This window comes from Myotis nattereri, assembly GCF_964212035.1.
Source record: "Myotis nattereri genome assembly, chromosome: X".
In the NCBI taxonomy this organism is placed as follows: domain Eukaryota; kingdom Metazoa; phylum Chordata; class Mammalia; order Chiroptera; family Vespertilionidae; genus Myotis; species Myotis nattereri.
This window is the reverse complement of record NC_138078.1, coordinates 700,292-715,935: the sequence shown is the minus strand read 5'-3', so window position 1 is coordinate 715,935 and position 15,644 is coordinate 700,292. Positions and strand designations below refer to the sequence as shown.

Here is a 15,644-nt window from a genome sequence, read left to right as displayed (position 1 = left end):
TCGAACCCGGGATCCTTGAGTCCTCAGGCCGATGCTCTATCCACTGAGCCACACCAGTTAGGGTTATATATATTTTTTAAAAATTAATTCAGCTACACAAAGAGAAGACACACACACACACACACACACACACACACACACAGACACAGACACACAGACACCAGGCTCTTGAGACAAAATGCATACAAAAGTGGAAGAGAATGAATTTCCTGATTTCTTCTCTCTCTCTCTCTCTCTCTCTCTCTCTCTCTCTCTCTCTCTCTCTCCCTGGGTTTCTTTGCTCAAAGCCAATTCATCTCCGTTGCCCGGTAAACGGGATCCCAGATGTAGGCCATATCGTGAGCAGGTGTTATGCGCCATCATCACATGCTCCTGGTCGAGAAAACCCACAGGGAGAGGCCGAGGGTGACTCAGCGAGGCGCCTCCTGCAGATTAAACCTCTCTGAGCGACAGGGCGATTGCATTCCAGACAGAACAGGACGGGGGACACAGCCCTGAGCCAGGAGGGAGGCAGAGGGGGGCATCCCAGGACGAGGCAGGATGGAGAAGAACAGTCACAGCTGCTTGTTTCAGTGAGTCACAGGCACCTTGAGTCCCTTGGGGAATGTCCCCCCACACACACACACAGAGCCCAAATCATGACCCAGAGTCTGAAAACCCATTAGTCAACAGAGCCAAATATCAACAGGACGACGATGAAAATCTCTTTTGAGATTTCGAAAGATATTGGGATGTCACTCAATTGATTGGGGTCCTTATATGGAAAGATATTGGGATGTCGCTCAATTGATTGGGGTCCTTATATGGAAAGATATTGGGATGTCAATCAATTGATGGGGTCCTTGTATGGAAAGATATTGGGCTGTCGCTCAATTGATTGGGGTCCTTATATGGGAAGATATTAGGATGTCACTCAATTGATTGGGGTCCTTATATGGGAAGATATTGGGATGTCACTCGATTGATTGGGGTCCTTATATTGGCATGTCACTCAATTGATTGGGGTTTTTTATGGGAAGATATTGGGAAGTCACTCGATTGATTGGGGTCCTTATATGGGAAAATATTGGGATGTCACTCAATTGATTGGGGTCCTTATATGGAAAGATATTGGGCTGTCACTCAATTGATTGGGGTCCTTATATGGAAAGATATTGGGATGTCACTCGATTCATTGGGGTCCTTATATGGAACGATATTGGGATGTCACTCAATTGATTGGCCCCCAATATTTTAAGCGTAAACTCTATAGGCAGGTACGTTGTGATTCACTGAATGAGGGCACTCCTAAGGCTTAGGAAGAGCCACACTCAAGGGGGCCAGAGAGCCGCCGGTGGCTCGAGAGCCGCGGTTGGCCGACCACGGAGTCCCAGACCATCTAGCCAGGCTGTCGGCTGAGCAGATATCAGAGTGGACACGCTGTCCTTCTGTGAAAATCCGGCCCCTGATTCCGGGGGGAGAGTCAGTCGGTGAAGACTCAGAGCAGGAATGTGTCAGGGAAAAAAAGAAATCTGCCGGGCCCCGGCCGGTGTGGCTCAGTGGGTAGCGTGTCAGCCCGCAGACCGAAGTGTCCCGGGTTCGATTCCTGGTCAAGGGCACGTGCCCGGGTTGCAGGCTCCTCCCCGGCCCGGGCCCTGGTCGGGGCGCATGCACAAGGCAGCCCATCGAGGTGTCTCTCTCCCATCAATGTTTCTGTCTCTCTCTCTCTAAAAATCAATGGGAAATCTTCCCTGGTGATAGAAGAAATTCTGTGATTGGCAGATTCTTAATCTTTGCCATACGAGGACGCCAGTGAAATACTGACACCCCCTCTTTGCCCTAAAAGAGAATCCAATGAAGGGACTGACACCCCAACATCTTTGTCATATAAGGGGCCAGTCATTTGAGTGACATCCCAATATCACTGCCATCTTAGAGACCCAATCAATGGAGTGAAATCTCGTCTTTGCCATATAAGAGACCCAATCAGCCCTACCCGGTGTGGCTCAGTGGATAGAGCGTCGGCCTGCGGACTGAAGGGTCCCGGGTTCGATTCCCGGTCAAGGGCATGGACCTTGGTTGCGGGCACATCCCCAGTGGGGGGCGTGCAGGAGGGAGCTGATCGATGTTTCTCTCTCATCGATGTTTCTAACTCTCTATCCCTCTCCCTTCCTCTCTGTAAAAAATCAATAAAATATATTAAAAAAAAAGAGACCCAATCAATTGAGTGACATTCCAATATCTTCCCCATATAAGGTCCCCAATCAATTGAGTGACATCCCAATATCTTTCCATATAAGGACCCCAATCAATTGAGTGACATCCCAATATCTTTGCCATATTAGAGACCCAATCAATGGAGTGAAATCTCGTCTTTGCCATATAAGACCTAATTGAGGGACTCACACCCCAACATCTTTGTCATATAAGGAGCCCAATCAAGGGACCTACATCCCAATATCTTTCCCATATAAGGACCCCAATCAATTGAGTGACATTGTTGTCACTCTATCCCAGTGGTTCTCAACCTGTGGGTCGCGGGCCCTTTGGGCGTCGAACGCCCCTTTCCCAGGGGTCGCCTCAGACCGTCGGAAAACACATCTATAATCACATATTGTTTTTGTGATCGATCACTGAGCTTTCATGATGTTCCATGTGTCACCATGAAAACCCATCCTGCAGATCAGACGTTTCCATGACGATTCCTAACAGCAGCCACATGACCGTGATGACGTAGCCACGAGAATAATGTTATGGTTGGGGGTCCCCACAGCATGGGGAGCTGCATTCAAGGGCCGCGGCCTTGGGAAGGTTGAGAACCACTGCTCTGGCCCCTGGGGATGCTGGGTAGATAACCAGGCGTTCTCGTCTATTCAGTGGAGTTCTCCTACTGCGACCTGGCGTCCATGCGTTCCATCCGGGAATTCGTCCTCACGTTCAAGGAGAAGAAATTGCCTCTCCACGTGCTGATCAACAATGGTGAGCTCTGACCAATCCCAGAGGTCGATTATTTTATTTTATTGACGAGAGGCCCGGTGCACGAATTCGTGCAAGGGAGGGCCGATGGGGCTGGGCTGGCAGCAGGGAGGGGCCGTGGGCAGCTGGCTGACTGGCTCCATCCCCTGGTCGAACTCCCAGTCAAACTCCTAGTGGAGGGGACTATTTGCATATTAGCCTTTTATTATATAGGATTTTTAACAATATATTTTTATTGATTTCAGAGCGGAAGGATGAGAGAGAGAGAGAGAGAGAGAGAGAGAGAGAGAGAGAGAGAGAGAAAGAGAAGGATTGGTTGCCTCCTGCACGCCCCCTACTGAGGATCAAGCCCACAATCTGGGTATGTGCCCTGACTTGGAATCGAACCCTGAACCTCTGGTTCGTAAGTTGATGCTCAACCACTGAGCAGCAGCAGCCGGGGCTAAACATTTTCTTAAAATAATATACAAAAATATAAGCACCCTGGCTGGTGTGGCTCAGTGGATAGAGCATCAGCCCTCGGACTGGAGGGTCCTGGGTTCAATTCCGGCCAAGGGCACATGCCCGGGATGTGGGCTCGATCCCCAGAAGGGGGCGGGCAGGAGGCAGGCGATCCAAAATTCGCTCTCATCATGGATGTTTCTATCTCTCTCTCTCCTTCTCCCTTCCTCTCTGAAATCAATAAAAATATCTTAAAATCTATATATATAAAAGCCTAACCAGTAGCTATGATGCACACCGACCACCAGGGGGCAGACGCTCAATGCACAGGCATTGAAACAAGGAACAGACTGATGAATCTCAGAGGGAAGAGTCAGGGAGGGCTGTCCTGGCCTGCGGGGATCGGGCCGAAACCGGCTCTCTGACATCCCCTGAGGGTTCCCAGATTGCGAGAGGGCGCAGGCCAGGATGAGAGACCCCACCTGTGCACCAATCCATGCACTGAGCCTCCAGTCATCCTATATAATAAAAGGGTAATATGCAAATTGACCCTAACGGCAGAACGACTGGGAATGACTGGTCACTATGACACACACTGGCCACCAGGGGGCAGACGCTCAATGCAGGAGCTGCCCCCTGGTGGTCCGTGCGCTCCCACATGGGGGAGCTCTGCTCAGCCACAAGCCACGCTGACGGCTGCCTGCACAGCGGTGGTGGTGGGAGCCTCTCCCGCCTCCTCAGGAGCGCTAAGAATGTCCGATTGCAGCTTAGGCCTGCTCCCCACTGGCAAGTGGACATATCCTGAGGACTCCCAGGCTGCCAGAGGGATGTCTGACTGCCAGCTTAGGCCCAATCCCCCAGGGAGCGGGCCTAAGCCAGCAAGTGGACATCCCCCAAGGGCTCCCAGGCTGCCAGAGGGATGTCTGATTGCCAGCTTAGGCCCAATCCCCCGGGGAGCAGGCCTAAGCCAGCAGGTGGACATCCCCCGAGGGCTGCCGGGCTGCCAGAGGGATGTCTGACTGACAGCTTAGGCCCAATCCCCCAGGGAGTGGACCTAAGCCAGCAGGTGGACATCCCCCGAGGGCTGCCGGGCTGCCAGAGGGATGTCTGACTGCCAGTTTAGGCCCAATCCTCTGGGGAGCAGGCCTAAGCCAGCAGGTGGACATCCCCCGAGGACTCCCGGGCTGCCAGAGGGATGTCTGACTGCCAGCTTAGGCCCAATTCCCCAGGGAGCGGGCCTAAGCCAGCAAGTGGACATCCCCCAAGGGCTCCCGGGCTGCCAGAGGGATGTCTGACTGCCAGTTTAGGCCCAATCCTCTGGGGAGCAGGCCTAAGCCAGCAGGTGGACATCCCCCGAGAGCTGCCGGGCTGCCAGAGGGATGTCTGACTGCCAGCTTAGGCCCAATCCCCCAGGGAACAGGCCTAAGCCAGCAGGTGGACACCCCCGAGGGTTCCCAGATGGCGAGAGGGCACAGGCCGGGCTGAGGGGACCCCCCCCCCCAGGTGCACAAATTTTTGTGCACCGGGCCTCTAGTCTGTAATAATAAAAGCATAAAATGCTAATTAGACCGGATGTCCTTCCGGGCGTCTTTCCGGATAAACCCTGGGCAGCGAGGGAAGCCTGGATCCTGGTGTCTCCTGTGGAAGGTCCACAGATCCAGAGCAGACAGGCGTTCCCCACCCCATCTCAGCTCACGCTCCCCCAATTCCCTGTGTCCCCAGCCGGCGTGATGATGGTCCCCCAGAGGCAGACGGAAGACGGGTTTGAGGAGCACTTCGGCCTGAACTACCTGGGTCACTTCCTGCTCACCAACCTGCTCCTGGACACCCTGAGGGAATCGGGGCGCCCCGGCCGCAGCGCCCGGGTGGTGAGCATGTCCTCGGCGACGCACTACGTCGGGGAGCTGGCCCTGGACGACCTTCAGGGCAGGTGGGTGCAGGGGGCAGGCCCCCGTCCATCCGTCCTGACAGCGATGCTGCAATTCAAGGTCACCTGGCCCTGCAGACACTCTGACACTCCGGGCTCCGCCGTCCTGAGCAGATCGACGGTCGTTCATGTCACCAACCTTTTTATTTGTTTTTTCTTTTTGTTTTTCTTCATCCTCACTGGCGGATATGTTCCCCAATACATGACATTTTTATTTTTTTAAGTATATTTTTATTGATTTCAGATAGGAAGGGAGAGCAAGAGAGAGACAGAAATATTGATGATGAGAGGGAACCATGGATCGGCTGCCTCCTGCATGCCCCCTACTGGGGGGTCGAGCCTGCAACCCGGGCCTGTGCCCTTGACTGGGACCCTTCGGTCGACAGGCTGACGCTCTATCCACTGAGCCAAACTGGCCAGGGCTTAAATATTTTTTATTGATTTCAGATAGAAGAAGGGAGAAGGAGAGGGAGAGAAACATCCATGATGAGAGAGAATCACTGATCGGCTGCCTCCTGCTCGCCCCCTACTGGGGTTGGAGCCTGCAACCGAGACATGTGCTCTGACCTGGATTCGAACCCGGGACCCTTTAGTCTGTAGGCCGACGCTCTATCCACTGAGCCACACCAGCTAGGGCTGTTTATGTTTATTTTTTAAGTATATTTTTATTGATTTCAGAGAGGAAGGGAGAGGGAGGGGGAGAGAGAGAAAAAATCCATGATGAGAGAGAATCATGGGTCGTCTGCCTTCTGCACGCCCCCTACTGGGGATGGAGCCCGCAACCCGGGCCTGTGCCCTTGACCATAATCATACCCGGGACCCTTTAGTCTGCAGGCCGACGCTCTATCCACTGAGCCAAACTGGCTAGGTCTCCGTTAACTTTTTAGAGTGAGGGGAGGAGAGAGAGAGAGAGAGAGAGAGAGAGAGAGAGAGAGAGAGAGAGAGAATCATTGATGTGAGACACATCAATCAGTTGCCTCCCCCCCCCCGCCCCCCTGTGCACTCTAACCGGGAGCAGGGATCGAACCTGCAACCCAGGTATGTGGCCCTCAACGGGGAATTTGACCCCAAGGCCCCTTGGGGCAGGGGCGGATGCTCTAACCACTGAGCCACACCAGCCAGGGCACACCACCCATTTTTGGACGATCCCGTCGCCTGGTGATAATTGTAACGACGGTATCTGCTCATTGGTTAACTGATTTCCAATCCCACGTCGAAGCTCATTGCCCACAGCGGCCCGTTCAGCCTTCGGGGAAAGTCTTGCAGACAAACACGCTAATAATCGCCATCATCGCGCACGTGGCGAGGCTGAAGAATGTGCTTTGCCTCTGGTGTCTTCCGAAAGCTGTTAGGCAGTCATCCAACAGCCCGGGAAATGGGACGGAGGAATCGTTTAATAACTCATTCACGTAGGCCCTGGCCGGCGTGGCTCAGTGGTTAGAGCATTGACCTGTGAACCAGGAGGTCAGGGTTCGATTCCCAGTCAAGGGCACATGCTCGGGTTGCGGGCTCGATCCCCAACCAGTAGGGGGCGGACAAGAGGCGGCCGGTCCATGATTCTCTCTCCTCATGGATGTTTCTATCTCTCTCTTCCTCTCCCTTCCTCTCTCTCCAAAATCAATAACAAAATCCTATATTAATAAAAAAGCCGGATCATGCTAAGTGTCTGGTCGTTCTGACGGACATTCAACCAATCAAAGCGTAATATGCTAATGATATGCTAAGGCCGCTCAACCGCTCGCTATGACGTTCACCGACCACCAGGGGGCAGACAGTCGACGGGTCGACCAGTCGCTGTGACGTGCACTGACCACCAGGGGGCAGACAGTCGGCCCGTTGACCAGTCGCTATGACGTGCACTGACCACCAGGGGGCAGACAGTCGACGGGTCGACCAGTCGCTATGACGTGCACTGACCACCAGGGGGCAGACAGTCGATCGGTCAACCAGTCGCTGTGACGTGCACTGACCACCAGGGGCAGACAGTCGACCACTAGGTAAGCTTGCTGCTGGGGTCCGGCCGATCGGGACTGAGCGAGACGGGCCAGACACGCCCTGGAGCCCTCCCGCGGTCCCTCCCCGGCCCCCATCGTGCACCCGTGGGGTCCCTCGGCCTGGACTGCACCCTCTCGCCATCCAGGCTGAGGGATCCCCTCCCCAAGTGCACGGATTTCGTGCCCCGAGCCTCTAGTATTAAAAATAAAAAATTGAAAGGACAGGAAACTCCCCTTGGGAGTGCAGCAGGCGGTTGCAATGGACATGGGGAGGGGGAACGTCATAGCGACTGGTCGACCGGCCGACTGTCTGCCCCCTGGTGGTCAGTGCACGTCATAGCGACTGGTCGACCCGTCGACTGTCTGCCCCCTGGTGGTCAGTGCACGTCACAGCGACTGGTCGACCCGTCGACTGTCTGCCCCCTGGTGGTCAGTGCACATCACAGCGACTGGTCGACCGGTCAACTGTCTGACCCCTGGTGGTCAGTGCACGTCATAGCGACTGGTCGACCCGTCGACTGTCTGCCCCTGGTGGTCAGTGCACGTCATAGCGACTGGTCGACCCGTCGACTGTCTGCCCCTGGTGGTCAGTGCACGTCATAGCGACTGGTCGACCGGCCGACTGTCTGCCCCCTGGTGGTCAGTGCACGTCACAGCGACTGGTCGACCGGCCGACTGTCTGCCCTCTGGTGGTCAGTGCACGTCATAGCGACTGGTCGACCGGCCGACTGTCTGCCCCCTGGTGGTCAGCGCACGTCAGAGCGAGCAGTGGAGCGTCCTTAGCACGGGTAGGACGGAGGTTAGAACTCGGACTTGGCCGGGATCCGGCCCCAGGGCGACTCCTCCCCCATGCCTTCTCGTAGGGGCGGCTACTCTCCGCACGGCGCCTACGCGCAGAGCAAGCTGGCTCTGGTCCTCTTCACCTACCACCTCCAGGGGCTGCTGGCCGCCCAGGGCAGCCACGTGACCGCCAACGTGGCCGACCCCGGCGTGGTCGACACGGACCTCTACAAGCACGTCTTCTGGGGCACCCGTCTGGTCAAGAAGCTGTTCGGCTGGTTGTTTTTCAAGGTAAACCTCCGACGAATCTTTATTATTATTATTATTATTGCTATTATTATTAATATTATTATTATTATTATTATTATTATTATTTAATCGAGAGGAAAAGAGAGAGAAACATCCATGAGGAGAGAGAATCATGCATTGGCCGCCTCCTGCACGCCCCCAACTGGTTGGGGATGGAGCCCGCAGCCCGGGCAGGTGCCCTTGACCGGCAATCGAACCCAGAACCTCCTGGTTCCTAGGTGGACGCTCAAACCCTGAGCCACACCGGCTGGGCTCACCTCCGATCTCATTTCCTGTGTCTACTAGGCCCCTCATTTCTACCATCTGTCAATTCTGCAGAATAATTCCTCCTCAAAAAGCATTTCCCAAACTCTACCCCAGCCCCCTGTTTAATTTTGTAAACTTAATGCTTTCTTTTTAAATACACTTTTTAAAAAATATATATATATATTTATTGATTTTTTACCAAGAGGAAGGGAGAGGGATAGAGAGTTAGAAACATCGATGAGAGAGAAACATCGATCAGCTGCCTCCTGCATACCCCCCACTGGGGATGTGCCCGCAACCCAGGTACATGCCCTTGTCCGGATTCGAACCTGGGACCCTTGAGTCCGCAGGCCGACGCTCTATCCACTGAGCCACACCGGTCAGGGCAACATCATGAATTTTTATACGCATCTGCTTATCAAAATGAGCAAATGGCCTGGCCAGTGTGGCTCAGTGGTTGAGCATCGACCTAGGAACCAGGAGGTCACAGGTTCGATTCCCGCTCAAGGGCACAGGCCCGGGTTGCGGGTTCGATGCCCAGTAGGGGGCGTGCAGGAGGCGGCCGGTCCATGATTCTCTCTCGTCATGGATGTTTCTCTCTCTCTCCCTCCTTCTCCCTTCCTCTCTGAAATCAATTAAAAATATTTAAAAAAATAAAAATAAAAATAAATGAATACACACTCGCCCTCGATGTGGGGGTCGGCGAGGTGGACCCCACCCCCAGCCTCCCAGGTGGGTTGGTGGACCCAGGACGACGCTAATTCTTACCCACCAGCAGGAACGTGAGCTGAGGACCCCAATTTCTGAGCGCTGATGGCCTGCACCCCCTCTCCCTCCTCCCCACAGACCCCCGACGAAGGAGCCTGGACCTCCATCTACGCAGCCGTCACCCCCGACCTGGAGGGGGTGGGCGGGCGCTACCTGTACAACGAGAAAGACACCAGGTCCCTGGCCGTCACCTACGACCCACACCTGCAGCAAGAACTCTGGGCCAGGAGTTGCCAGATGACGGGCGTCCGAGACCGGACACGGGACCCCTTCTCCGAATAGCTGCTCCCCCCATCGACGGACTTTTTTTGAGGGGGACAGGGCTGTGAGGGATCTGGGGTCTGCGTGTTTGACACCCGCCTGATCTCGGGGAGCCGTTCCCCAATAGCTTATGAGACGTGGGGGTGTCTTTCCGGGAAGACTCGCAGCCAAAGACACTCTGGGTGTCACCCCCTGAGACTGAGGGATTCTGCCTTAAATCTTAGGGTGACAAAGTGCCAAATGGTGACAGGTGCCCTGAATGATTAAACCCTTTTCCCCGAATGTATGAGAGCCTGGTGGTCAGTGCACGTCATAGCGACCGGTCGACAGTCTGCCCCCTGGTGGTCAGTGCACGTCATAGCAACTGGTCGACCGGTCGACTGTCTGCCCCCTGGTGGTCAGTGCAAGTCATAGCGACTGGTCAACCGGCCGACTGTCTGCCCCCTGGTGGTCAGTGCGCGTCATAGCGACTGGTCGACCGGCCGACTGTCTGCCCCTGGTGGTCAGTGCACGTCATAGCGACTGGTCGACCTGTAGACTGTCTGCCCCCTGGTGGTCAGTGCACGTCATAGTGACTGGTCGAGCAGCCGACTGTCTGCCCCCTGGTGGTCAGTGCATGTCATAGCGACTGGTCGACCGGCCGACTGTCTGCCCCTGGTGGTCAGTGCACGTCATAGCGACTGGTCGACCTGTAGACTGTCTGCCCCCTGGTGGTCAGTGCACGTCATAGCGACGGGTCGACTGTCCGTCCCCTGGTGGTCAGTGCACGTCATAGCGACTGGACGACCGGTCGACTGTCTGCCCCCTGGTGGTCAGTGCACGTCATAGCGACTGGTCGACCGGTCGACTGTCTGCCCCCTGGTGGTCAGTGCACGTCATAGCGACTGGTCGACCGGCCGACTGTCTGCCCCTGGTGGTCAGTGCACATCATAGCGACTGGTCGACCGGTCGACTGTCTGCCCCTGGTGGTCAGTGCACGTCATAGCGACGGGTCAACTGTCCGTCCCCTGGTGGTCAGTGCACGTCATAGCGACCGATGGACCATACGACAGTCTGCCCCCTGGTGGTCAGTGCACGTCACAGCGACTGGTCGACCGGCCGACTGTCTGCCCCTGGTGGTCAGTGCACGTCATAGTGACTGGTCGACCAGCCGACTGTCTGCCCCCTGGTGGTCAGTGCACGTCATAGCGACTGGTCGACCGGCCGACTGTCTGCCCCTGGTGGTCAGTGCACGTCATAGCGACTGGTCGACCTGTAGACTGTCTGCCCCCTGGTGGTCAGTGCACGTCATAGCGACGGGTCAACTGTCCGTCCCCTGGTGGTCAGTGCACGTCATAGCGACCGATGGACCATACGACAGTCTGCCCCCTGGTGGTCAGTGCACGTCACAGCAACTGGTCGATCCGTCGACTGTCTGCCCCTGGTGGTCAGTGCACGTCATAGCGACTGGTCGACTGTCTGCCCCCTGGTGGTCAGTGCACATCATAGCGACTGGCCGACCAGCCGACTGTCTGCCCCGTGGTGGTCAGTGCATGTCATAGCGACTGGTCGACTGGTCGACTGTCTGCCCCTGGTGGTCAGTGCACGTCATAGCGACTGGTCGACTGTCTGCCCCTGGTGGTCAGTGCACGTCATAGCGACTGGTCGACCCATCGACTGTCTGCCCCCTGGTGGTCAGTGCACGTTATAGCGACTGGTCGACCGGTCGACTGTCTGCCCCCTGGTGGTCAGTGCACGTCATAGCGACTGATCGACCGGCCGACTGTCGGCCCCTGGTGGTCAGTGCACGTCATAGCGACATCCTTGAGGAGAGAGAATCATGGGTCGGCTGCCTCCTGCTCGCCCCCTACTGGCAGGTGTCCTGACCGGGAATCGAACCGTGACCTCCTGGTTCACAGATCGATGCTCAACCACTGAGCCACACCGTCCAGGCAAAGATGAGTATATGTGACACTATTTTTTTTATATATAATATATTTTTACTGATTTCAGAGAAGGAGACAGTGATAGAAACATCCATGAGGAGAGAGAATCATGGACCGGCCGCCTCCTGCACGCCCCCTACTGGGGATGGAGCCCGCAACCCGGGCATGTGCCCTTGACCGGGAATCGAACCCGGGACCTCCTGGTTCCTAGGTCGACGCTCAACCACTGAGCCACACTGGCCGGGCTAAACAGAATTGTTTTCCATTTTTTCTTCCACCTTTTTTTTCCTAGTGTATGTCTCCAGCACAGTTTTTTGGGGGGACGGCGGGGGGATTTGGGGGGGGCCTTCTCTGACATTCCTGAGTTCAGTCTCACAGATGCACACCACCTGGCCACAGCCATTATTTCCAAATGAGTCCGTGGGGCCAAGGGCGTGTTTGTGATTCCAGATGGCTCAGCCCTTACTTCTGTCATTTTTTATTATAATTTTTTTCTTTTTTTTCTTTTTGTCCCCAGAAGGGCAACCTGACAGAAATGCGCATTTCTAAGCTCAAGCCGGTTCAGGACAAGAGGTGCCTCCAGGGAGAGACACCCTGGCTTGCGGAAGGGAAATTAAACGGAGAGAAAATTAAACCACGTTCCGTTCAAGTTTCATCGATTTATTCCCAAGGAGCCAGGGAGTGACAGCTCAACAAAGAATATATTTTTTCAGGAGGCTCAAGCCAGACCCGTTAGAGGCGGTCCCAGGAGAAGGTTCGATCATCACCTTTCGTTGTTTCTGGGTCACCAAGAATACTGGCAACCCCCCCCTATAGCCCCCCCCCCAAAAAAGCATTAGATCAGTGTCTTTCGGGGATAAAGAAGAGAGGGAAAGAGACGGAAAAGGTCCCTCTAGGTCAGGCTGTTCTCTCAGACACACAGTGGGAGTCAGCTGTGCTCACTCACCACGTGGGATTCGGATTCTCCGGGATGGTGATGATGATGATGGGGCTGATCGTGAAGATGGTGATAATAATTGATCGTGATTATGAAGGTGATGGGAACAAAGGAGATGATGGAGATGGTGGTGATGGTGACGATGGTGGTGGTGATGGTGGTTATTATGGTGATGAAGGTGATGGTGATGATAATGGTGATGATGGTGATGGTGATGGTGGTGATGATGGTGATGATGGTGATGGTGATGATGGTGATGATGATGATGGTGATGGTGATGGTGATGGTGATGATGATGGAGGTGATGGTGATGATGATGGAGTTGATGGTGATGGTGATGATGGTGATGATGATGATGGTGATGGTGATGATGATGGTGATGATGATGGTGATGGTGATGATGATGATGGTGATGGTGATGGTGATGATGGTGATGGTGATGGTGATGGTGATGATGATGGTGATGATGGTGATGATGGTGATGATGGTGATGGTGATGATGATGGTGATGATGGTGATGGTGATGATGGTGATGATGGTGATGGTGATGGTGATGATGGTGATGGTGATGGTGATGGTGATGATGATGGAGGTGATGGTGATGATGATGGAGTTGATGGTGATGGTGATGATGATGGAGTTGATGGTGATGGTGATGATGATGGTGATGATGATGGTGATGGTGATGATGATGATGGTGATGGTGATGGTGATGGTGATGATGGTGATGGTGATGGTGATGGTGATGGTGATGATGGTGATGGTGATGGTGATGATGATGATGGTGATGGTGATGGTGACGGTGATGATGGTGATGGTGATGGTGATGGTGATGGTGATGATGATGATGGTGATGGTGATGGTGATGGTGATGATGGTGATGGTGATGGTGATGGTGATGGTGATGATGATGGTGATGATGGTGATGGTGATGGTGATGATGATGATGGTGATGGTGATGGTGATGGTGATGATGGTGATGATGGTGATGGTGATGATGGTGATGGTGATGGTGATGATGGTGATGGTGATGGTGATGGTGATGATGATGGAGGTGATGGTGATGATGGAGTTGATGGTGATGGTGATGATGATGGTGATGATGATGGTGATGGTGATGATGATGATGATGATGGTGATGGTGATGGTGATGGTGATGATGATGGTGATGATGATGGTGATGGTCATGATGATGATGGTGATGATAATGATGATGCTGATGGTACTAATGGTGATGATGATGATAGTGAGCGTGATATTGATGATGATAGTGATGAAGATGATGGCGATGATGATGGTGATGACGCGATTGATGATGACAGTGATGAAGGTGATTGTAATCATGGTAACGATGGTGATGGTGATGAACACGATATCAGGGCTGCTGCAGGTGGTCATCCTGGTGATGACAGAGATGGTGATGGTGATCATGATGAGGATGGAGACAATGATGACGATGATGGTGATAATGATGCTGCTGATGGTACTAATGTTGCTGCTACTGATGGTGATGGTGATGATGGTGATGATGATATTGATGACAGTGATGAATATTATGGTGATGATGGTGATGCTGATATTGATGATAGCGATATTGATGGTGGTAGTGATGAATATTATGATGATGATTATGGTGATGATGGTGGTGATAATGATAGTGATGATGAGCTTTGCTAAGCTAACAGGCCCTATTTACTCAGAAAATAAGATCAGGCACATTTGTGCTTTGGGTTCTCAGATAACACCTTTCTTTCTGATCTTGTTAAACATGGTTTAAGGCACAGATCAGCATCAATTTTAGGCACCATCAAAAATGACCAATATCACAAAGTCAGTGTCTCAGTAGTTGAGCGTCGACCTACGAACCAGGAGCTCACTGGTTCAATACCCGGTCAGGGCACAGGCCCGGGTTGCCGGCTCGATCCCCAGTAGGGGGCGTGCAGGAGGCAGCCTATCTGTGATTCTCTCTCATCATGGATGTTTCTCCCTCTCTCCCTCTCCCTTCCTCTCTGACATCAATAAAAATATTTAAGAAAAAAGAGAGAAAGAGAAAGATTGAAGGAAGGGCACCACTTTCACACCATCATTGACCCAGAAAATTCCTGTTAAAAAACATATCCATCTTGATCTCTATCAACATGCCACTCTGGTTTTGGCGTTGAGATTTCTCCCTTTCTTTCTTTCTTTTTAAAAAATATATTTTATTGATTTTTTTACAGAGAGGAAGGGAGAGGGATAGAGAGTTAGAAACATCGATGAGAGAGAAACATCGATCAGCTGCCTCCTGCACGCCCCCCACTGGGGATGTGCCCACAACCAAGGTCCATGCCCTTAACCGGAATCGAACCCGGGACCCCTCAGTCCGCAGGCCGACTCTCTACCCACTGAGCCACACCGGTCAGGGCTTCTTTCTTTCTTTTTTTCTTCTTTCTTATCATTTTGGTTCCCGTCACGATTGGCACCACCATGAAGGAACCATCCACAAGTTAGGTATTTCCACCCTCGACTTTTCGGCTCAATGGATTGCACATCCGCCCTTGGACCAAGGGGTCCCGGGTTCCATTCTGGTCAAGGGTACGTACCTCAGTTGCAGGCTAAACCCCCGGCCCTGGTCGGGGCGCGTGCAGGAGGCCACCAATGGATGTGTGTCTCTCTCACATCGACGTTTCTCTCTCTGTGTGTCTCTCTCTCTAAAAAAAATCAACGGAGCCCTGGCTGGTGTGGCTCAGTGGATAGAGCGTCGGCCTGCGGACTGAAGGGTCCCGGGTTCGATTCCCGGTCAGGGCATGGACCTGGGTGGCGGGCACCTCCCCAGTAGGAGGATGTGCAGGAGGCAGCCGATCGATGTCTCTCTCTCATCGATGTTTCTATCTCTCTCCCTTCCTCTCTGTAAAAAAAAAAAAAATCAATAAACTATATTTAAAAATTAATTCATTATTAATTAAAATATAAATCAATGGGAAAAATATCCTCCAGTGAGGACTCGCAAAAATAAGACGTATGTTCTGGCTCAAAATAAACTCACAAAAATTCCAAAAAAAAAAATTAAAAGAAAAAAAAAGAATTATGTCATTTGAAAAAGAAAGAAATTGAAAATATAA

General features: G+C 53.1%; 1 protein-coding gene across 1 annotated transcript in view; it reads left to right on the top strand.

Moving 5' to 3' along the window:
- LOC308511124 (polyprenol dehydrogenase-like) overlaps positions 1 to 9,966 on the top strand; it is a 36,734-nt gene extending 26,768 nt beyond the window's left edge. Inside the window, exons 4-7 of the mRNA XM_081081126.1 lie at positions 2,857 to 2,958; positions 5,119 to 5,326; positions 8,181 to 8,388; positions 9,499 to 9,966. Of these exons, the coding sequence (XP_080937252.1) occupies positions 2,857 to 2,958; positions 5,119 to 5,326; positions 8,181 to 8,388; positions 9,499 to 9,702 (722 nt within the window). The 3' untranslated portion in view covers positions 9,703 to 9,966. The remainder of the gene's footprint in view (positions 1 to 2,856; positions 2,959 to 5,118; positions 5,327 to 8,180; positions 8,389 to 9,498) is intronic.
- The last annotated feature ends 5,678 nt before the right edge of the window (positions 9,967 to 15,644 follow it).